Source organism: Sarcophilus harrisii, chromosome 2 (assembly GCF_902635505.1).
Source record: "Sarcophilus harrisii chromosome 2, mSarHar1.11, whole genome shotgun sequence".
Classification (NCBI taxonomy): Eukaryota; Metazoa; Chordata; class Mammalia; order Dasyuromorphia; family Dasyuridae; genus Sarcophilus; species Sarcophilus harrisii.
In genome coordinates this window covers 211985706-212009039 of record NC_045427.1, presented here as the reverse complement: position 1 = coordinate 212009039, position 23334 = coordinate 211985706, and the positions used below count along the sequence as shown (strand labels likewise).

The 23334-nt window shown below is 33.7% G+C and overlaps 2 protein-coding genes across 3 annotated transcripts in view; one reads left to right on the top strand and one right to left on the bottom strand.

Moving 5' to 3' along the window:
* Window positions 1-12749, top strand: part of SPDYA (speedy/RINGO cell cycle regulator family member A) — a 28680-nt gene extending 15931 nt beyond the window's left edge. For both annotated transcript variants that reach the window (XM_012539843.3, XM_031951325.1), the window contains exons 7-8: window positions 7984-8284; window positions 12349-12749. In XM_012539843.3, coding sequence (XP_012395297.1) covers window positions 7984-8284; window positions 12349-12437 — 390 coding nt within the window. In that variant the 3' untranslated portion in view covers window positions 12438-12749. The remainder of the gene's footprint in view (window positions 1-7983; window positions 8285-12348) is intronic.
* Window positions 12636-22980, bottom strand: TRMT61B (tRNA methyltransferase 61B). Its single transcript, XM_023494599.2, has 7 exons — window positions 22118-22980; window positions 19148-19250; window positions 17605-17795; window positions 14512-14603; window positions 13873-14102; window positions 12910-12987; window positions 12636-12763 (listed from the first exon to the last, which is right to left on the bottom strand). The coding sequence occupies exons 1-7, from the start codon at window positions 22877-22879 to the stop codon at window positions 12723-12725; spliced, it is 1497 nt and encodes a 498-aa protein (XP_023350367.1). The 5' UTR covers window positions 22880-22980; the 3' UTR covers window positions 12636-12722.
* Between the last annotated feature and the right edge of the window lie 354 nt (window positions 22981-23334).

The following is a 23334-nucleotide window of genomic DNA, read 5'->3' as shown; positions in this document are numbered from 1 at the left end:
TTTTGTGATAGTTTGAAGGGAGTCTGGATTAAAACTATTTAATCTTTCTTTTATCTAAAATACTATTTTCAGTTCCTATATATTTCTGAAAGATAATGTGGAATGGTAGAGAGAAACTAGACCTTGGAGTCAGGAAGAGAGAAATTCATGTTTTGCCTAACATAAATTTTGTGATCATGAAAAAAAATCACTTAATTTGTATATTTGTAGACAATTCTTTGAAGCCATAAGTTACTAATGTTCATCCATAGAGAAAATTCCTCATATAGATAAAATTATAGTTGCCACATCAAAAGGAAAAAAAAATATGTCTTGCCAAAATGGATTTTTTTTTGGAACTAATTTTTCAGTAAGAACAGAAAAAATTTTGTAGAAACTTATCTTGGGAGAAGAACAGGATGTTGAAATCTCTGTAACATTTTCATTTTTAAAATATTTTGTAACATAGAATTTCAGAGTTGGAATAGTTTCTGTGGCAATTTTGTCTATCTCATGCCTAACAAAAGGCTTTTTCTATGATATCCCCGATGAATAGTCATATTTAAAAGACCTCCAGTGATAAAAGAACTCAAATATGTTTTTAAAAATATAAACAGGACTGAATGGGAGCCCTTATAGAGAACAGATAGAGGAACTTGAACTTTTTTCAGGAAACAATTAGGAGAATTTAGAATGTAGACTACAAAATCTAAGAATGCAAGATCTAGCATGCAAAGTACAAGTATATAAGCAGAAAGAATATTATACTTAGTGGCACTCAAACTCATGAGTAACAATATTAGTAGTTTGTTATTGAGATGGTATCAATAACTACTTAGCCACATGCCTGTTCTGTAAAGATGAACTCAATATATTGATTTCCTATTGCTGGAGGTCTAAGTATGACCATTTGTTGGAAATGGCTTAAAAAGACCCCTGCTCAAGTTTAGGACAGAGTAAATGACCATTGAAGTTACTTCCAACTCTGAGATTCTGTAATTCCATGTTATATAAGGTTCTTTAAGCAGAAATATTTCGGATACATTTCATTGTTCCTCAGTTTCCTCAAAATAAGTTTCTACAGCATTTCTTTGGTTTTATCCCTATTTTTTCAGCTGTATAAAATCTCTATTTTAATTTTTTTCTTTATATCACTACTAATTAAACTCCTCTCTTTGTTCCCTTTGGATCTGGATAGGTGGAAGTCCCTATCCTTTGTTACTGTTCCTTCCTCTCTCAATCCTGTCCATCTCAGGTTGACCTTTCAACACTTCTGTCTTCATCTGATTTCCCATTGTATGTTCTGTAACTATTAGGCTATTAACAAACTTTACTTCTAAATAAACTACTTCCTATAATATTCTTTATATTTTTTTGTATTCATGGGAAACTGGCTGGTGTAATCTACTGCTGTAAATCTCTACCTTGGCCACCTTCTGAAAACTAAATGAGAAGGTACTAGGACTTTCATTGCTAAAATGTAATTATTGCTGTAGGAAGAGGATGAGACTGGTGAGGTTTCAGCATCACCTTAGAGCTCAAATAACTTATAACTATTCTTTGTGGGCATAATTGCAACACACAACTTGAGTTTTAAAGTCTAATAAAGTCATGTGAATGCTTAAAGTCAAGAAAGTTAAATGTGTGAATGTTGAGGATTGACTGTAATAGTAAAACCTTGCAAACCTTAAGTACTATCTCTATGTATAGTTATTTCCTAACCATCCAAAGTCTCTATACTTCCTACTTTTTCTTCCCTCCTCTCCTTATCTTCCCATAGAATTAAGAGTCTAAAGTTTAAGAATAAAGATATTCCCTTGATGATCTATAAACTCACTTAGATTCTTCATGGACTGTTTTGCAGTCTCTATCCCAGTCTCCTTAATTTGAATCAAATAAAAATTTATTTATTTGGCATTTAAATTAAGTTGCATTTACTTTTTTCAAAGAACTGAATATATCTTGGTTTTAAAATCCATCAAGTGGCAAGAGCCCCCACTGCTCTTGCAAAAGGTTTGAATTTTCAACCAAACAATGTAAAGAATATGAATTTGAAATCAAAGAATCCAGGTTCAAAGCCTGACTCTTGTTACTACCTGTGTGATCTTGGATAAGCCATTTAACTTTTCCAACTCTGTTTCCTCATCTGTAAAATGAAAGGATTAAATTAGATACATTCTAAGAACCCATCCAGTTTTAAAACCTTTAATATTATAATCTAGTATTTTACAAAAGGATCAAAGTATAAAATGAAATAAGCAGAACCAGGAGAACATTATACAGTCCCAGCAATATTGTAAAATAAAGATAACTGTGAATGACTTTGTCTTACAATCTGAAAGAACTCAAGATGAAAAATATGATCTGCCTCCAAAGTAAGAACTATTCTGCTATTGTCTGAATATAGACTGACGTATACTATTTTTTTTTCCTTTTTTCTTTCTTTCTTGCCTCCCTTTCTTACATCCTGCCTACCTTCTTTCCTTCCTGCCTGCCTGTCTTTCTTTTTATTTGCCTTCTTGCACAAAATGACTAATATGGAAATGTTTATGTGCATAATTCCATTAATTATGGAAATGTGCATGTATAATCTATATCAGATTATTTACTGTCAGGGAGGATAAAGGAAGGGAAAGATAAAATTCGGAACTCAAAACTTGAAGAAAAAAACAATGAATTAAAAATTATTTTACATGTAACTGGGGGGAAATAAAATATTATTTTAAAAAATGGATCCAAAGACTTTTTTATGAAAGTTCCAGCAGCATCCCAGTTTGTTATATTGAAGAAAAGAGTTAAAGAAATTTTCAACATATTTTAGCTCTTATTGGTTTTCTTGTGTGACCAATGAATGGGCTACGCCTCTTGGCCAGCAGCTCAAGTCCAGTGCCTTCTCACTATCTTCTCTTCTTATTGCCTTTTTATGCCAAAAAGAAGAAAATTTACTAGGTGCCTTCTGACAGCTTGAACCCCAGAAAGATAAAGGAAAATCCTTTTTGAGAGAACATTAAATATATAAAAGTCCTGCTAGAGCTCAGAGCTTATTGAGACTGACAGTTGGCCTTTATGATATTCAAGGACTTATGTGATGCCTACAGGTATGAAAATGCAAGGGAAAAATTAGCTGTCTACTAAAAAGAACCTGCTTTCCAACATTGGTTACATTCTGCTATCTAGTTCTTTTTCATCCTTTTTTGAAGAGAAGAATTTTATCATAAAGGGAGTGGTATAATAGAGAGTATGTCGGATTTTGTGTCAAAGAGCTTGGATAGTAGTCCATTTAATATCCTTGAAAAAAATAATTTTACTTAACTGATTCTAAATTCCCTTGTATGTAAAATGAAGGCATTAGATTAGATGATTTCTAAGGTCCCTTTCAGCTCTAAATCTGTGAAAATATGAACCATTAATGAATATGATAATGAATAAAAGTGTCTTGCTTTGAATATGCACATATATATGTTATATAAAAGAGAATTTAACTTCTGATTCCTATATGTCATATCATTTTGTTTCTCATTGGCTTGTAACAAAGTGTAATTTTTCACCTTATGCAGATAGTCTGGTTATTGCACAACTTGCATTTTTACTTTTTTTGTTTGCATTATTGTGATTTAACTACTTTCTTGCTATACTACGTTTCTTTGAGTTCTAATTATGTTTTCTAAGTATAAGGATCATGATTGAGTGATTTAAATCAAAATATTCCATTTCATCAGAAGTAAATGCTAAAATGTTGCTTGAGATACTTTAACCAACTGAGAATGTCTCATTCAATCATAGACTTTATATGTAAAATATATGTATAGACTTTAAATGTAAAAAAGTCCTTGATCAACTAGAGTGGCTTGCATAGGAAGCATTAATTAAGAAAATTAATTCCTTATATGGCTTGGAGCCAGTTCAGAATTTAGAGGAAAGGGCATTCCAGCTAACTCCTGAGAAGGAACTGACTGGGGGGGGGGTAGGGAGGGGAAGAAAGGAGAGGGAAAAACAAGAGAAGCAGAGCCCTAGATCTCAGTCTTTCTCCTACTCACCTTGGACCAGAGGAAGACCTTGTGACCTTCAGAGGTACATAAGATCTCCTTTCTATCAGCATCCTAGCAGTGTCTCTGGAACATCTAACTACAGTATTTAGATTAGAAGCCAAGGATAGACCAGACACAGAGGCATAGCTCTATAAATAGTCCAGCAGAACACTATATATACCTGAAGGAAATTTCTTAAGGACTGCAGCCAAAGGACTTTATGTGAAAACATTTTACAATTTATTATATCCTTTAATATCCATAAAGAATAAATATCAAATAAATATGTAGCATTTAAGAAAGTAGAATTGCTACATTTATATATATATACTCTTATTTTGTTGCATGTACTTTAGGCTTTACCCTACTTCCCTTAGATTATATTTGTGTATCAGTGTTGCAGACATTTTTGGGGAAAGGAAGGTATTTTGTACTAATTATACCATTTTAATAAATATCCTTTTCTAAAAGATGATTGGGAATTCATGAGCTATAGCATGAGAAAAATGACCCCCCCATAACTCCCTAAGGCTAACTTTAGGCTCTGACCCAGCATATCAGTGGGAGTTTGGAGTCACTCCAGTAAATGCAATATATCAGGTTCTCCAGTTTCTTGATTGACCCCAGCTTGTCATGGTCGCTTATTGTTACATTATTTCTTAATAATTAGTGTAAAATCCTTAAAAAAAAAAAAACCTAACAAGTTTTATACTACTTTGTGTCATTTTTGAATTTTAATAAAAGAGTAAACTGAGGCAGGTTACACAAGATAACATTTATTAAGCAAGGATATGCTAATCTGTCAATATATGAGTCAATTGCTTGCTTCCATTCCAAGGACTCCAAGCAAGAGGACAGACAATTCTCCTTATATAGGATTTGGGGAATATAGAACAAAGAACAAGGTAGATGACACCATGGAATTAAGAGCAACATGATTGACTGGAAGTTTGGTAATGGGGGCTAACATCAATTCCCTATCTTTTTTTCATGAGACTAAGAAGTGCTCATTGTTTAAATCTGGTAGGTCAAAGAGCAGCCCAGGCGTTTTGGACATCAAATCAGACATCTTTGAAGGATAGTATTCTTTCTGTTCACATACATTTCCCATAGTTAGCAAAGTTCTTTGAAACAAGAATAGATTTTAAAATTTAACTCATTACAGTTCAGCTGAACACTTGATCCAAGTTCAAAGACAAGAGAATCATGATTTAAGCAATTAAAAGACAAAAACAGTTATAGGACAATTAAAATTATAAAGATCAATAAGAAAATGATACAGGATTGATTTTTATCTGTTTTGTATTTACCATACTGCCTAGACTATTGGTATCAAACTCAAATAGAAAGGGATTCCTGCAAGCCACATATATTGACTTAAGAGAACTACAAATTAACATTATGTTGCCTTGTATTTTAATTTATTTTGTTAAACATTTCCCTGTTATATTTTAATTGGTTTAGGGTTTCACTGGGAGTTTGACACCTCTGATCCAACATACTGTTTTGCATATAGGAGGTGATCATGAAGTATTTGACTTTTCTTGTTCATTCTAGAATGCTATGCTTTAAGGAAACTTGATGTGAAAACCTTTCACAATTTATTATATACTTAGTAGCCATAAAGAAAGAAAAATTATGAAAAAACATGTAGAATAAAACTCGGCATTTAACAAACTAGAATTGCTACATTTACACTCCATTAAAGTCATTAATAAAGGGAATGGATTTATATACACCAAAATATTTATAGTACTTTTTAAGATTGCAAAGAGCTGGATACAAATAGATGCCCTGTGATTAGGAAATAGATAAATTGAAATACATGGATGTAATGGAATATTATTGTGCTTTTAAAAGTGGAAAAAGTGACTAATACAAAGAAGCATGGAAAGATTTATGAGTTGATGCAAAGTGAAGAAAGAACTAGGAAAACGACACAATGACTTGAACAGTGTAACTAGGAGGAAAACACCATACACAAACTGAAACTGAATGTTGCAAAATTATAAATACCAAACTTGAACCCAAAAAGGAGATTAAAAAAAAAAGATACCACCACCTTCCTTCATTCACTTCTTTGTAGAGATGGGAGAATCCACTGTTGTGAATCATTGCCTGTGTTGTTTTTTTTTTTTTTTTCCTGAATTTACTTTTATATCTTTTGGGGAAAAAAATGTTACCAAAAGTTGCTCTCTGAGAAGGATACAGCAGAAATGTAGTCACTGTAAAAAGAAATTAAAAGAAAATTATTTTTTCACTTTTAGGTTAGATTTTTCTGAAAAAACGATTTCTCCTTCCCAACCCCCTCATCTGCTCTCCCTTTCTTATTGAGAAAGGAAAACAAAACCTATTACAAACATGTATATCAAGCCAAAAAAATTCCTGAATTGGTCATGTTCTGCACCTCCTCCCCAAATGTCTTGACTTTTAGATCTATCATTTCTCTATCCAAGAGTTGAAAAAGTTGAAGGCTGGGGGGAGGGGAGGGGCAGGGAGGTACAGTGTTGGTTTTGTTTTTATTTTTTGAATTAAAAGTTGAAGGATGAGCCGAAGATCAAACAACCAGTTTTAAGTGTTTGATACCAGACATGAACTTAAGCCCTCTTGATTCCAGGGCTGATGTTCTATACCGTTTTACCTGGCTGCTCTAGATAACATGTTTTCATGAGTTTTCATTTAATAATCATGCTTGGTTATTGTATTTATTAGAGTTATTTTACTATTTCAGAGTTGTTTATTTTTCAATTTCTGTTAAAATTTTATAAATTTTTCTCCTGATTCTGCTTACTTGACTCTGCATCAGTTCATATCAATCATCCAAGGTTCCTTTGAAACTATGCCTTTATCATTCCTTATAGCACAATAACATTCCATCACATTCATACATCATAACTCATTTGGCCATTCACCAACAAGATGAACATCTTATCAGTTTTTTGCCACCATTCAAAGAACAGCTATAGCTTTTTTTGTATATGTGGGTTCTTTCTTTGATCTCTTTTTTTCACATGGCTAGTGATATGAATTTCTCTCTCCAAAAATTGCCCATTCATATATTTTGATCATTATCATTTGGAAAATGGTTCTTATTCTTATAAATTTGAATCAGCTTTATAGCTCTTAGAAATGAGATCTTTTATTAGACAACCTTGCTGCAGTGTTTTCATATTTACCTTTCTCTTCTAATTTTAGCTGCATTGGTTTTGTGCACAACTTTTTAATTTTGTGTAATGAAAATTGCCCATTTTTTCCCTGTGAATCTATTAACTCATGAACTCATCCCCTGGCTGTATATCTAACATACTTCCATCCTCCTAATTGTTTATTAGTTTACTCCTTATGTCTAAGTAATATAGCTATTTGGAGCTTATCTTTATATAGTTTGAATGTTAGTCCATATTTATTTTTTTCTAGTCTGCTTTCCCGTTTTCCCAACACTTTTTATTAAAAAAGTGAGTTCTTGATCATTTTAATGGCTTTAAAGGTAATATTTTAAAGCAGTCTTGACTTATGTTGCCTAACAGGGACCTGGGGCATCTTTTCACATGGTAAACAGTTTGCATGTTTTCCAGAAATGATCCTTTCATATTTTTGACCATTGTCACATTAGCTGTTGGGTCTTGTAGCTATGTTCCTGACATATTTTGGATCCTTGTATGCCACTCCCACATCTCGAGTATCAGCAGAAACTTATGATTGGAAAAGATGGACTGCTCATGAAGTGAAAGTTCAGGATGACTGATGAATGGTCTGAATAATCTGTGGTCTTTCCTGGTATCCATGTAAAGACACTAGCTTTGGAGGAAAACCTCTTATGTGCTGAGATACAATGACCCATTTTTCTAGATGGCAAGTAATGCCTTAGGAAGATAGTGATTTATAAGCAACAGAATAAGATATATTTGAATTTTAAGGGTATAGTAGTTAATTTTTGAGACTTAGTAAAATTCTAAATTAAAGTTTTCCATTTTAGGTTATGGCTATTGCTCCAACACATTATATATGGCAACGAGAACGGTCCATGCATCACAGTGGGGCTGTCAGAAACTACAACAGAGATGAAGTTCAGCTTCCCCGAGGACCTAGTGCCACACCAGTAGATTGTTCACTTTGTGGTAAAAAAGGAAGATTTGTAGGACTGGGATTGTCTTCATCATCTTCTTCATCCAGTGGCTCATTAGAAATGATGGAGAAATATTCATCTCAGGAATCATACAATTCATTCTCAGTGGATTTACCACCTGAACCACCTCAATCTTACTGTTATTCCCAAGGTAATGATTTAAAGTTATAAATAATATCATTCTTTAAAAACTTTTATTTTTGAGCACTGTTTTGTCCTTTGGGACATAAAATGGCATTTTCAAGGAGCATATAATTGCAACACAGAATGAAACTAAATATTAAGACATTCTGAGCAGATAATTACTGAAAGAGATAAGGATTGTTATTTTTTTATTTTGGTGGCTAGAAGGCAACAAACTGGCAGTGTCAACTTTATAGTTATATATTAAAATTTACCAAAATTGGACTGAAACCCACATCATCCTGACTTCTACTGCCTTACTTTCTACTTAGTAGAATTAACAAATGAAATATAAAATGCTTAAAAGACCTAAATCTCTCCAAGTCTTCAGGAATTAAGCATAAAGCTTCTTGAATTGTCTTCATTTCTTTTTCATTACCATCCAAAGCAGAAATTTTTACATTCTCTAAAAGTGGTACTGAGTCTTAGACCTTTAACACTTCCTAGTTGTGTGACCCTGGGCAAGTCACTTAACCCCAACTGCCTCAGCCAAAAAAAAAAAGTTGATACTGAACATCACCTCTTAGAAGAATAAATAAAATTGTAGTGGTTTATTTGTTGGTGGAAAAGTAACTCTAGATGAATTTGAAAAAAACCATATGAATAGGAAATTGAGTCAACTGGAAAACCAATTTTGTCTAAATTATTTTTATATATACCAATATCTGTTTCTAATCATTTAATGAAATATAGTACAAAAGTTAGATTTCATTAGCATTAACAGCTACAACAGTATTTTATATTTTATATTTTTTCTTCCAACTATTTGCCCAATCTGAAAAACAAATCAAAACATAAAAATAACTGATCTCTTTATAGTTTTGTGATTCTGTTAAATCACATTTAGGTTTGGAGTTTTATTTATATTATATTATAATTTGTTAATTAGGATATCCCTTTTATTTTCCTTTAGAATTCAACTTCCTCACTTCAGAAGAGAAAACTGTTATCTAGAGAAATGAAGCTATTTGCCCATGGTCACATAATAGTTACTAGTAGTGTGAAAATCAGCACCCAAGTCTTCTTTCACTGATAGCACTGTATATTACACCATCTTACCATTAATATGTTCTTTTATAAGCCAATTTATTTTAATACATTTATAGCTGCATTTCTTATGCAAATATTTTAGTTACTGAAAAATTTAGTTGTACTTTTTTGTTTCTGCTTTTAATGTTAGGCATTTTGAAACATGATGAAAATTGTGATCAGTTTTAAGAATGGTTTTTCTTTAAATTTCTTAGATCAGTTGCCCCACTGACTACTTCTACTACTTATTACATTACTTGCCTCTGAACTTAATTTAATTCTTTTCCAATAACTTATCTTGGTTCAAACAAGTATTACTAAAAACTACAATTCTAGAATGTAGCTAAGAATTCAGAAATAGGCAAAAAAAAAAAAAAAAAAGCTTCTTACCGGAAACCGGAAATCACATAATCTGTACACTAAAGCTCAGATACTTTATTCTTTTGAACTCAATAAGCTCTTTATTCTTTTTTCAGAAATAATTCTGACATTTAGACAACTTGTATCCTACCCCACAGGACATGAAAAGTAACAAATTATGATAAAGGGAGATGTGGAGAAGAAATTTGCTACAGCTAAAGCACCTATTCTAATAGTTGCAAATGACAGCTGGTGACAAGGGAACTAGAAAAAAATTGTACAAAGATAAAAAAATCTCAATGATGTATGGCAATTTGAAGCCATTTGTTAGAGGAGCTAACAATCCTTACTTAACACCCTATGTGTCCTGATGGTATCACTATATTTTGGTATAGTAATTGATAATAATTAAAAACAAAACAAAAAATCTATGAAATGTATTAACTGGTAGAGAACTATAGGATAAGAGGAAGGGAACAGAGTAGCCTGTGCCATTCCTAATCCTAATTCTTTTATATTAAAGTTATCTGAAATATTTACTTACATAGAATTCCTTATTCCTGATGATACGTGAGATATAGTCTAAATATCATACATAATTAAAATTTGCTGTGTATTAACAGTATAATTAATAATAATGATGCCAATTTAGTGTCAGAAGAAACCTGGGTTCAAATTCTGTCTCTGATATTTAACTAACTATGAACATAGGCAAGTTATTTAACATCCTTTTTTTAAAAAAATCATTTATCAGTTTTTATTTAATATTTTTCCAGTTATATTCAAAAAAAAACAAAAAAACTGTATTTCTAAGATTTTTGAGTTCTAGGTTCTCTCCCTAAAAAAACCCATAGAGTTCATGAGCAAATAGAGAGAGCAAATAGAGAGAGAGAGAGAGAATGAGAATACATCATTCTGTATTCAGACATAATTGGTTCCTTCTCCAAGTATGGATAGGATTTTTCATCATAACTCCTTGAGAGTAGTCATAGATGATTATATTGCTGAGAATAGCAGTCCATTCATAGGTGTTCATCCCAGAACATTGCTATTTGTATACAGTGCATTTCACTTTGCTCAAGTTCATGGAGGACTTTCTAGTTTTATTTTCTTCCTGAGAGCATTTCATCATTTCCCATAGAATAATATTCCATCATAAACCCATGCCATAAACACACATATTTTCAAGTCATTTGCTAATTGATAGATACCTCAATTTTTTTTTTTTTCCTGAGAAGAAAGCTGCTGTGAATAATTTTGTACATATAGGTTTTTTCTTTATTTGAATCTCTTTTGTTATTCATGCCAAGTAGTGGTGTGGTGTTAAGTTAAAGGATATGCATGAATTTGTAGTTCTTTTGGGCTTAGATCATATTATTTGATCATTTATCAATTGGGGTATGGCTTTTTTTTTTAAAATATGCTTCCCCAAATGTTTTTGTGTTGGAGATAGGGACAGAACATAAATCTTTATTTTTTCTTAGAGTCCTTCCTATGGAACAAAAGAGCTATTGATACATAGAATTGATATTGAGAATAAGAATGCTATGGTAACCTTTAAAAGCTCTTTTAAGAAAGGCATCTGAGTTTCAAAGGAGATACAAGATCAAACATATAAAATAGTGAATGAAGAACTCAATGAAGAATGGATAAGAAGTAGAATTCAAAGACTCTCCCCCCACCCCAACTTTGTTGTTGTTGAGTCATGTCCAACACTTTATGAATGCATTTGGCGTTTTCTTGGCAAAGATATTAGAGTGGATTTATCATTTCCTTCTCCAGCTTATTTTACAGATGAAGAAACTGAGCTAAATGGGGCTAAGGAACTTGCTCTGGGGGTCACTGAGCTAGTAAGCTTCTGAGACTAGATTTGTTCTCTCCCAAATTATACCAAGATTTGGGCTGAGGATTTAATTAACACAGATCATAGCTGCCTTCTCTATGAAGAAAGTAATTTATGCAAAAAATAGATAACTAAGAATTACAAATAATATGAACTCTAAATCCAACACTATTTTAAAAGATGTGCAATTCAGTTAGAAGTCCTAGATTTCATCAGTGTATACCCTCCCTCTTTGTAGCCTAAGATGACTACAGTCCTTATCCTGTGCAATTTTCATCTGTGAAGAAGAAATAGAAGGTCCACCAATATACTGTAGATATAGAGATAATAACATTTCTCAAGCATCAAGTGCTTATATAAAGTTTATAAAGTGTGCTTATATAAAGATATAATATATCTCCTTTTCCACAAAGACAACCCCAAACTTTGTTATTGTTTGTAGTTATTAGCCCAAACGTTTATTTTATGTAACTCCTTTGAATTGTAACAACCTGTAATTAGTAAGATTTCATTTAACAAGACTTTAAAATAATTGACATTTTGGCAAGGTGATTAAATCATTATTATATCTTTAAGAGACAAAAGGAAACATAAACACTTCTGCTGTTATTTATTGAAAATAGTTTTACTTTGGAGAGATTAATAATTGTTTTAAATCTTTATAATGGTCTGAATATATTACATTCACTGAAATCCAAAAGTTTTGGTTTTTTCCAAATATACATAGAACCATCTGAATGTACACTTTAAAAAAAACCTAACTTTCCATGTCTTAATACATTATTTTTTTTTTTAAATAGCTACTGATAACGTATCAAAAAAGGGAAGGAAAACTAGTTGCATGAAGCAAGACAAATCTATGGAATGGTTTACAGGAAATGAAGAGTGAAATGACTCGACTAAACCAACTTGGAATCATTAAATATAAAATGTGAATGTAATTTCAAGATAAGTGTCAAAATGAACTAATGCATGGTTTGTTTGTAACAGTTGCACAGTTGCCTGTTGACTTAGCTTTCATATTTTAAAATTCATATGTAATAAAGATTTGTAAATCAAAGTAATAACAAAGACAAAACAACAAATCTATAAAAGCAATCATTTACAATATTAAGTTTATCTTGGTACTTTGCAATCTTGAAATTAGTTGTAGTCAGACATCTGGAGTACTCGGTTAATATTCTGGGCTGAACTTCCTCAATTTGACAAGAAAAGCTAATTTAAGAGAAAAAAGAAGCATCATTACAATGACATAGAATTCACTTAACACGGATAATTGAGTTTAAAATGTTAAATTTTAAATGTGGTTAAAAACATTTGACATTTTATCTAACCAAAATTATTTGTTGAATATTACTTACCTGTGTGATTAGTTTGGTAATGAAAGGGTCTAGCAATGTAAGGAATTGAGCTATATGGAAAACCAGAAAGTGATTCACCTGGATTCAAACAAAAATATATGCATATATTATCATTATTATTATATTATAAACTGCACAAACCTTCAAAATCTGATTTAAGAACTATTAACATATCTTAACATTATTTCTCTTTTGTTATGCTTTTTTTCTTCTGGCTAATATAATATTTTCCCCAAGTAAATTAATTTCTATATTTATTTTTTATTTCTGGGTCTCTGCTGTCTTAAAAAATAAACTTGTCACAGTATCACCTTGTTTATGTTTGTAAGGTGTTTGTACAATCAGTGATTAAGGTTTAGAAACTAATTTATGAGATGAAGAATTAAGCAACACATACATACCAGGTTTTTCTGAATTTAATTTTTTCAGAATTCTCAGAGCAACAGCTCTCTATATTTTAAAGCCATTACTTTAAAAATCATCAACTATCCTCTTCCTACAACTACTATTTCTCTGTTTATTCATGTTTGTTAAATCCTTTGTATCTCCAGATATTTTCATTATAAGATACATTTAAAAAAAAAAAAAACCCATTTGCATAGAAGGCCTTACTATTTAAATATGAATACTTTTCATCAAAACTACTGATACTGAGAGCTTTTCTTTACAAACATTAATGTATACAGTGTCTTCTACAAACCTTATGGACATCATTTTAAAATCCTACATACACTAAGAAGCTTAATAATTCCAAATAGCAATATAGGCACTGAAAGGCAGGAAAATAAGAGTTTCATATATTCAGGAGAATCTGATTTAACTGTATGTGAATAAGTGCCATTTTTTAGTACGTAAAAGGAGTTAAGTATTAAATGTTTCAAATGATATTCACTGAATACTCAAAACCCCAGACTCCATTTATTATTGAAAAAAAAAATTTCATATCAAAAAAGTCATACTTACCATAATCATTCTCTTGTACACTCTCACTTTCTTCAGTTTCAGTTTCCCTTTGAGAATGTAACTTTAAATCTATACTGGTTTTAGGCTCTACTCTTTGGGCTAAAGTGCCATCTTTCCTTTTTGCTGGGCATACTAACCAGTCTCTAAGAAGAACTTCTCTTATCTGTTCACACAAGAGCGCAAGTTTGCAGATACGTATTCCTTCTAAAAGTTCAATTACCTGTGTGATACTTACAGAAAAAAGCAAAATTTATAATGAAATTTTAGTGAAATCACTACATAATTTTAAAATACATTTTTATATCACTAAACATAACCAAAATATAGGACTGAGTCAACGTTACAATTTGAAAAAAAAGTTACTGTATTCTGCAAGAACTTTGTGAGAGTAAATAAGAACCTCTTTTATATCTTGCTGTTAGCATATCTATATTATAACTTTTTATATTAATGGAAGAGACCTTACATACAAAAATATATATAAAATATACTGGCAATTATAACAATCCACAGATACAGTATTTTATGATAATTTTACTATATGATTTTTGTTTCCACAAATTACAACTAAACATTATTTCAATCTGATGTTTCAGGAGATTAAAATGTATTTAGTATTGTATTATATCACATACTCACTTTGCTAGATATACTGCACATATGCCACCTTGCTTAAGATTTGGATATACGATAGGTAAGGCAATATGAGGATTTAGCATGTCCAAAGCTACCTTTAAAGGAGAGAAAATATGCACTGAGTTTTATTAAGTCAAGGCACAAAATTTGGGGGGGGGAGGGGAGGGTATGTTGGGGAAATAGAGAAGAAGTAGTTTACTTTTGGAAAGCTATTTTATACACTTAAGAATGTTTTTCATTAGAATGTAGTATTGACAACTGTTGTATGATTGATATTGATGTATTTGTCTGGTGATCTATAATTGTAAGCACTTCTAAATTTTAACTATAAAAAACAGAATGACATGTTTTAGATGTGGAAATTTTGCATTTTCCTTTGGGTTTCTTTACTTATACATTTCATCTAAACTTTTACCAATAAAAATTAATATGATATTCAAAATCTGTTTTATTTATCATACATTACAAAAATCACAAGCCTGGGGTGGGGCATAATATTTCCTGTGAATTTATTATTTAAAGGTTTTATTAATATGCTTATTTTAAAAATCACAGTGAAGTCCTTATTTATTTCCTGACATGTTCCACTACCACTAATGACCACCACCATTGTTCTTTTCCTGGAAACAAAAACAATTAAGTAAACAAAACTACCATGTATGCAACATTTCATATCTATAGTTAATTCTTTACTTTAAATGAGGAAGGAAGTGGCACCTGTAAGTTTGAAAAAAGTATCTCTAAGGAAGAAAATTTGTACTTTATTTCTTATATATTCTTCACAATGCCCAATTTTGTTCTAGTCACAAAGATGGTAATTAACAAATTCTTAGAGAAATGATATTGAATATGCAATTTGCTACAAATAAAAAGTCAGTGTCCAAAACAAAAGAAATTGTTGATGACTTAACAATTTGAAGCTATTTACTGCATGATATTTTATACTAAGACGATGATTTGTTTTCAGAAAAACACAATCTCCAACACATTTCTGATAAAATAGTCATCAAATAAGTAAAATATTGAATTGAAAGTAGCCAATGTGGTCTTTTAGTTAATCACTGATGAACTGATTCATAGGCTTTAGTTGAAAGCAGGAACATAGTTCAGTGAAAAGAATGCTTAACTTGGGAGTCAGAAGGCCTTCAAAACTCAACTCTTCAACTTCAACTTTTCTTTTTCTGAAAAAATCATTTTATGTTTTTGAAGGTTCAATTTTTTCATCTATAAAATGAGAGGTTGAATCAGATTGACCTCTTAGGTCTATCCATATCAATCTTTATTTCTAATATGAGTTGAATTTGAGTAATAGAAAATAAGTGTTAAATTAATAAGAGATGCATCTATTTCCCCCCACAACTTTTAAAAATTGAATTAAATTGTAAACTTGCCTATTCAAGGGAGGCACCATATTTGGAATCAGAACGAATTGGATTCAAGACCTGCCACAATATTAAACTTCTTGACTCTGGGCAAGTCACTATATTCCTGAATCTGTTTATCTGTAAAATTGAGAAAATTGTATTATATCATAGGATTGTTGTAAGGAAAGTACTTTGCAAAACAAAGTACTGTATAAATGCAGGTTATCGGCCCAAGTTTTGTTTGCAAACATAGAATTGTTCATATATATGAACACTGATTTATCTAGTATTTTATCAATTGAAAATCTCCATGAATTAGCACATCCATACTTCACCAGCAGAATAAGCAAAGATGTTCATTATGATGGCTCCAAAGAAAAATAACTTTTGTATCATTAGTTTTTTAAAACTCAAGAGTTCAGAGATCATTAAGTCCAATGCATACCCCGCCAAAAAAGTCCTTACTATAATGTACCCTGTAAGTGCTCATTTAGTCTTTGCTTGAAGACCTCCCATAAGGAAATTTACCATCTCCCATAGCAGCTGGCATATCTGGGCAGTTCTATATATAAGAAAACTTTTTCTATCATTAAGTCGAAATTTGTTACTTTCTTTGCAACTTCTACTTATTGATCTTGCTGCTGCTCTCTGTTCCAAGTTTAGTCAGAACTTGTTATAACAAGAAGATTAATATGGTAGTCCATCAGATACTTAAAAACAGCTATCATGTCCCTCTGAAACTTCCAGACTATATTCAGATCCTTCAAACAATCTAATAGTTTCAAAGTCCTTAGCCATTTTTGTTGTCTCTGGACTCTCCAGCTTTATCTGTCTGTCTTTCTTTAGGGGTTTTGGGGAGGGGGAGGGGTGAAAAGGAAGAGAGACAATTGAGATTAAGTGACTTGCCATGGGTCACATCACTTACTAAATCTAAAGCCAGATCTGAACTCAGATCATCCTGGCTCCAGAGCTGCTGCTCTATCCTGATGTCTTTCTTAAATTGTGGTACCCAGAATAACAGTACTTCAAATTTGGTTTGACAAGGGCAGAGTTCAGTAGAATCATTACTTTCTTGTTCCTAGAAGCTGTACTTCAATTAATGCAGCCTAATATCTCATTAACTCATCTAGTTGTCACATCACAATGCTGACTCATACAGAGTCTGCGGTCCACTTAAAACTTTTATTGAAGGCATATTAATTTATATCCAAGAATGCTGTCAATATTAAAAGGATATTGTTTTTTGATTTGAAACATACTATCTGAAAATTTAATTAACTAGAATATTCAATTAACTAGAAAATATTAAATAGAATGATTGTTCTGCATTAAAGAGTTCTTGCCTAGTTAAAATACATCAATGGAAAAATAACGTGTAAAATACAGGAAAAATTCAGTTCAAAAAACATTTATAAAGCATTTACTCCACAAGATACTAGGCTAGATATTGTGGATAAAAAACCAACAATGAAATAAGCTATTGTCTTCATGGAAAAGCAAAATGTCGAAATCCAAGTTAGAGATCTTATGATCTGGTAGAAATAATCTGAATGATATAAATGTGCCTTTTGGATATCATGTCGTTTGTCTCTCTCTAGTACCATAAATGAGAAAACAAAATTGATACAACAGGATCTTATCATTTAAAGAGGGATCATGAAGTAAAAAACATACCACCTAATGATCCAATCTGAGAACCTAATGTTCTAGAACACATTTTTAGAAGATTTACCCCATCAAATGTTATGGATTCTACGTCCTCAGCAGCTTTTAAGATATCCTTATGAATGAAATCCACATTATCTGGCCATTCTTCCACATGACTAATCTTCCATGCGTCACGCCAACACTTGTAGTTCTTCTTAGCCTGGTTGTGATGGTCTTTTCTAATTTCAAAACTTTTAACTCGTCCCTGTAATCCAACTAAAATTTTGAAGGAATAACGTTGAACAATAGTAGCAATATTTTATAATCTTGAGATGGTATTAAATTTTTTAAATAAGCAAAGAGAAAAAAGCCTCCCACCTTCAACAGCAAGTTTTCCCCATTGTCTCTTCTTAATGTTAGTGCCTTCCTCTTTTAATTATTTCCAGTTTATCCTGTATATAGCTTGTTTGTACGTAGTTGTTAGCATATTGCTTCCCCATTAGACTGTGAATTCCTTGAGAGCAGGGTCGGTTATTGGAAAGGTTACTTTAATCCACTCATCTTTGGCTCAACTCTTCATCCCAATAACTATCCAAAACAAAATATCACTTCCCTAAATGTGTTATCTTACCTACAAAAATCTAAGTTCCTTGAAAGTATTTTTATCTCCAGTTTACCACATAATAAATGTTTAATAAATGCTTATTTATTTAACTTAATAAAAGACTGAGTTAAACAAAAGATAGATAAATGATAAATTTGAAGGGCCCAGTAGTAGTGACTTAATGTATAGAACAGAATGTCAAAGGAAAGCAGCATCTAGTGAAGATGAAATTTAATCTCATAGCTATTAAATTCATTTTGTTCAGTCATGCTCAACTCTTCATGATCTTGTTCAAGACAGAGTGTGTCAATTTATTCCCATAATCTTACTCATCATCCCTATAACTTTCCATACCAAAAGTTTCCCCCGTCCCCCATTTCCTTGTGTTCAGTAATATGACAACTGATTAGATCTTGGAACAGGATTCCAAAACTGAAAGAAGTGAGAGAAGAGTATGAATGCTATTGTTTGCAAGAAGGCTATGGAAAATGGGGTAAAATGAAGAACTGACAGATTTTTCCTGAAATAGTATTCTTGGAGATACATAATAGAATTCATCTTTCTCCCCAAATCCTCTTCTCTTTCCAATATTCTTCTTATTGTCAGAAGTACCACTATCCAGGCACACAGGCTTAAAATCTCATCACTCTCAACTCTTTACTCCCACTCATATATTTAATCTGTTGAATATATTCTTTTCTATCTTTACAACATCTCCCCTACCTGTTCTCTTCCCTCCATTTATAAAGCTGCCAGGATGGCACAACTCCTACCCAAGTCTCTCCCCACTCAAATCCATTCTCAGCTGTTTTTTGCCATTCTTTGTATCCTCAGAGCTAAACAAAGGTCTGCCACATAGTAAGCAATTAATAAATATCTGTTGATTGACATGCAGTCAGTAATCAGGATTGCCCCAAGCAGATTTTCTCTGGTGTGAGCAAATAGGCATTGTTATAAATTCTTGTCATAATATAAAAAATGAAATCATTTCCTCTGTTGTCCAAATTTAATCATAATTTCTTACCTGCTTGTGATAAAAACAAACTCATTCCTCCAGAACCTGACCCAACATCCAAAATAACATCACCTTGTTTGACATTCATCATCATCAGCATCATATTCATATCCTATGAAAAAATATTGATAATTTAGAGTTATTTATACAATCAACAAATATTTGAACACTATACTTGGCATAAAGAGTAGGGAGAAAACAAAAGAAATATGTTCCTAAGGAGCTTACATAATAGATAATATAATTTAAATTGTTTGATTAAAGGAAATCAAAAAAATCAAATCTAATGGCCTTTTCTTCTATTAACCCTCAACCTCTGCAGCACATGACATTTTCAAGAATTCTCTCCCTTGGCTTACAAAGCACTATAAATCTCAGTCTTCCTACATCCTCTGACTCCTCCCACTTCACTTTTTGAAAGACTCTTCCTCCCTACAATCTTTAAGGATTTTTTTCAAAGTTTTGTCCTAAGCTACCTAGACTATATCAAAAGTTTTAACTATCAATATAAGAATTTCCAATTTCATATCCTAGCCTCAATGTCTCTCTTAAATTGCAATCTTTTCTTTCCAATTATGACAGAGGTTTCCACATGACTGTCCAACTGTCAATGAACATGTCCAAAACCTTAACTCCATATATTACTTTAAACTAGCTCCTCATCCTTTCCTACTTGTTATTGCCCCCACCAATTCTCAATCTAGATTCAAAAGCTCAGTTATCTTTGATTCTTTTCTCTTTCTTCCAATCATTCAAGACTTGTCAATTGTCTCCATATCATCTCAATTCTTACCTCCTTTTTCCATTTCTACTATCACAGCTTCAATCCCTCCATGTAACGCCTCTATTGTCCACTACTTACATTCTTATACTTGGAAAGAAACAGCTGTTTATTGGTAAACTTATTAATCACCTATGGGCCAGGCATTATGCTAAGTACTGCAGATACACAGAAAGGCAAAAGACATTCCCTGTTTTCAAGGAGAAGACAGCCTGCAAACAACTATGTGCAAACAAGATCCACATACAGGACACATATATATTGGAAACAATAGAGAAAATACTAGATAGTGGTTAGAGAACCATACTCAAGAAAATCTAAATTTCAACACGCCCTGACAGGTATTAGCTATGTGATTCTGGGCAATAATTTAATTTTTACAAGATATGAACAATTTTCAGACGAAGAAATTAAAGCCATCTATGGTGACATAAAAAATGCTCTAAATCACTAATTGAAAAATGCAAAGTAAAACACCTCACACAGATTGTCTGAGACAACAGGAAAAAATAATGATAAATTTTGGAGAGGATGTGGAAAAACTGGACTCTAATGCATTGTTAGTAGAGTTGTGAAATGATCCAATCATTCTGGAGAGCAATTTGGAATTAGGCTCAAAAGCTATAAAACAGTGCATACCCTTTGATATAGCAGTGCCAACACAGAATCTGTACCCACCCACATGTGCAATCATAAAAATCATAAAAAAGAGAAAAGGACTCACACGTCAAAAATGTTTGTGGCAGCTCTTTTGGTGGTGGTAAAAAATTGGAAAATGAATAGATGCCCATCAATTGGGGAATAGTTGAATAATTTATGGTATATGAAAGTAATAGATTATTATTTTTTATAAAAAATGATGAACAAATTTATTTTAGAAAAGTCTGGAAAGATTTACATGAACTGATGAGCGAAACAAGAAGAATCAGGAATACATTATACACAGTTAACAACAAGATTGTGTGAGGATCAGTTATGACAGAATTGGTTCTTCTCAGTGGTTCAGTGATCCAAAGCAATCCCAATAAACTTTGGATGGAAAAATGCTGTCTGCATCCAGAGAGAATACTATGGAGACTGAATGTAAATCAACATATATTATGTTCATTTTTTTTTTTCCTTTTCTGTTTTTCCCTTTTGTTCTGATTTTTCTCTTCCTACATGATTTGCAAGAAAATCTTTTTTTTCCAAATGTACACGTGTAACAACAACAACAACAAAATGTGCCTTTTTACATGTGATAGGAAGTTAAGGACCACAGCTAAGTATGAAAGGGCAAGTCGATTCTCTGAAAGGCCCCCCCAGCTGTGAATCATAACACATTTGAAGGAATTCCAAATCAGCCTTTACTGATGCAGATGTTGCTTGTGGATTGGGAATGAAATAAATCAGAGGCAAGAGGAAAAAGGAGAGAGGTCAGAGAATGCAAATGCCTCTCAGCCTTCTTGTATCATTATCATCCTCTCACCTGAAGGAACCTATTCTGCTGGTTAGAATTAGATCCCCAGCAGCAGACACTAGCAAGTGGCTCCCATAACATCCAGCAAACAGCTGTGCCTGTAAGAACCAGGGAAAAACTTTTAAAAAAAAAATTTTAATCTATATGTTCTTTAAGCAACTCTGTAGGAGTGAATGATTTTATTTTAGTGAAATGATCTGGCAATGGTGAAATCAAGGATCCCAAGAACAATGAACCATAACCAATTTCATGTTTTTTTTCCAACATTAAGGCCATTAATAAAATCATTGTTGGCTTTTCACAAATATATCACGAAACTACTTTAAATGTATTTTTATAAACTGAATCTCCCTTTTAATGCTAATTTTCTGAAACATACTTATACCTAAAGAGTTTACTGTCTCATACTGCTCCTCAAACTTTTTCAATGTGGTCCCAATATCCACTAACCTAGTAAAACTGCTCTCAAAATTACTTCCTGCTAGTCAGATCCAAAGGCCTTTTACAGTCCACATACTTCTTTACTTTAAGCAACGGACAGAAATGACCATTCCCTCCTTTCCCTCTGGATATTATTTGCTGGTTCTTCATGTGTGTAAGCCTTGACCCTAAGTACTTCTTAGGGTGCGTGTACACACACACACACACACACACGCCTCTGGTCATCACATCCTGACTTTGGATATATAATGCCACCGTTTCAGGGACCGGTGGTCACCCAATTAGCGGGCATTATTACCTTTGGATATGATATAGCAGGCCCTCTTTTCATCAATAAAACAAACTCTTCCAATGTGGGCCTTCTCAGCATAAGGCGGTGACCGATCGAAGTCCTACACAACTGGCCGGGCAACTTCCCAATCATTTCCTCGTACGGGATGGCTCCCCGGCTACTATTTAGTTGTCCCGCGGCCTCCAACTTAAACATTTTTTTGAATGTGTTTTCGCCCTTTTGGAACTCAGCGTAAAGAAGATCTCCGGGTTGAAAGGGGAGTTCTTTAGGAGAGGCCGTGACCGAGCGTGCGGGCAGCTCTCGGGTGTGGGAGGGCCGCGTTTCACGATGATGCGCTGGGCTCGGTGCCGGGGGTAGGAGGGTCACCGCGCTTTCAGCGCTGCCCCGCCGAGCGTCAGGGGCCCCGTACTCCATCTCGAGAGCCAGCGTGTCCTCTGCCAACACTCTCGCGGGTTTCTCCACAGAACAAAGGGCACCCCGGGCACCCCGAGAAGGTTGCGGCCAGCTGGCGTCGTCGCCGCGGTGTGGAACAGAAGGACCAACGGGCTTCTCCCTAGGATTCTCATCTGTGCCGCAAGCGCCGCTCCCCGCACCCAAATCCCCAGCGTCTCTGGGGCACGAGGCGCAGGAGCGCGGTCCAGGACCCCGCCTCAGGCGGACTGGCAGGCAGCGCGGCACCGTTCCGGGCTGGAGGGGGCCCAGGGCGCGCCCGCCCCTCCGCAGCAGTCGGAGCCCAGACCAGGAGCACTTAGTGGCAGGCAGAAACATGCTTTCCGTAGGAGCCGGGGCGGTCTCAGGCTGGTGACGTCACGGGCAACTATTACAGCCTTCCGGATCCGGGGACTAGACAGGATGCCCAGGAGCTGCCGTGGTCCTGTACAAGTGACGTACAGCCTGGCGAGGGAAGTCTTCCGGGTCATTGCCGGCGTGTGAGCTAGTCTCGTTAGTCACAAAAAATCATGGAACGTCGACCGTGTGCCGGCCACTGTACCGAGCGCACCGTCCTAGCGCTCAGAAAGCTCAGGGGAGGACTAAGGACAGCGCGCCGGGTGGGGGGGGGAGGGGTAAGGGAGCCGCAGTGACCGCTGGGACACGCCTGAGGCCCAGGGGTCCTGGCCTTCCCGAAAGGAAAACGCCTGCTCTTCCACTACGGAAACTCACTAAGTGCTTGCTGAATTGAATCGCCTCGGCGTAGTAAATTACGCCAGGCATGGGACCCCACC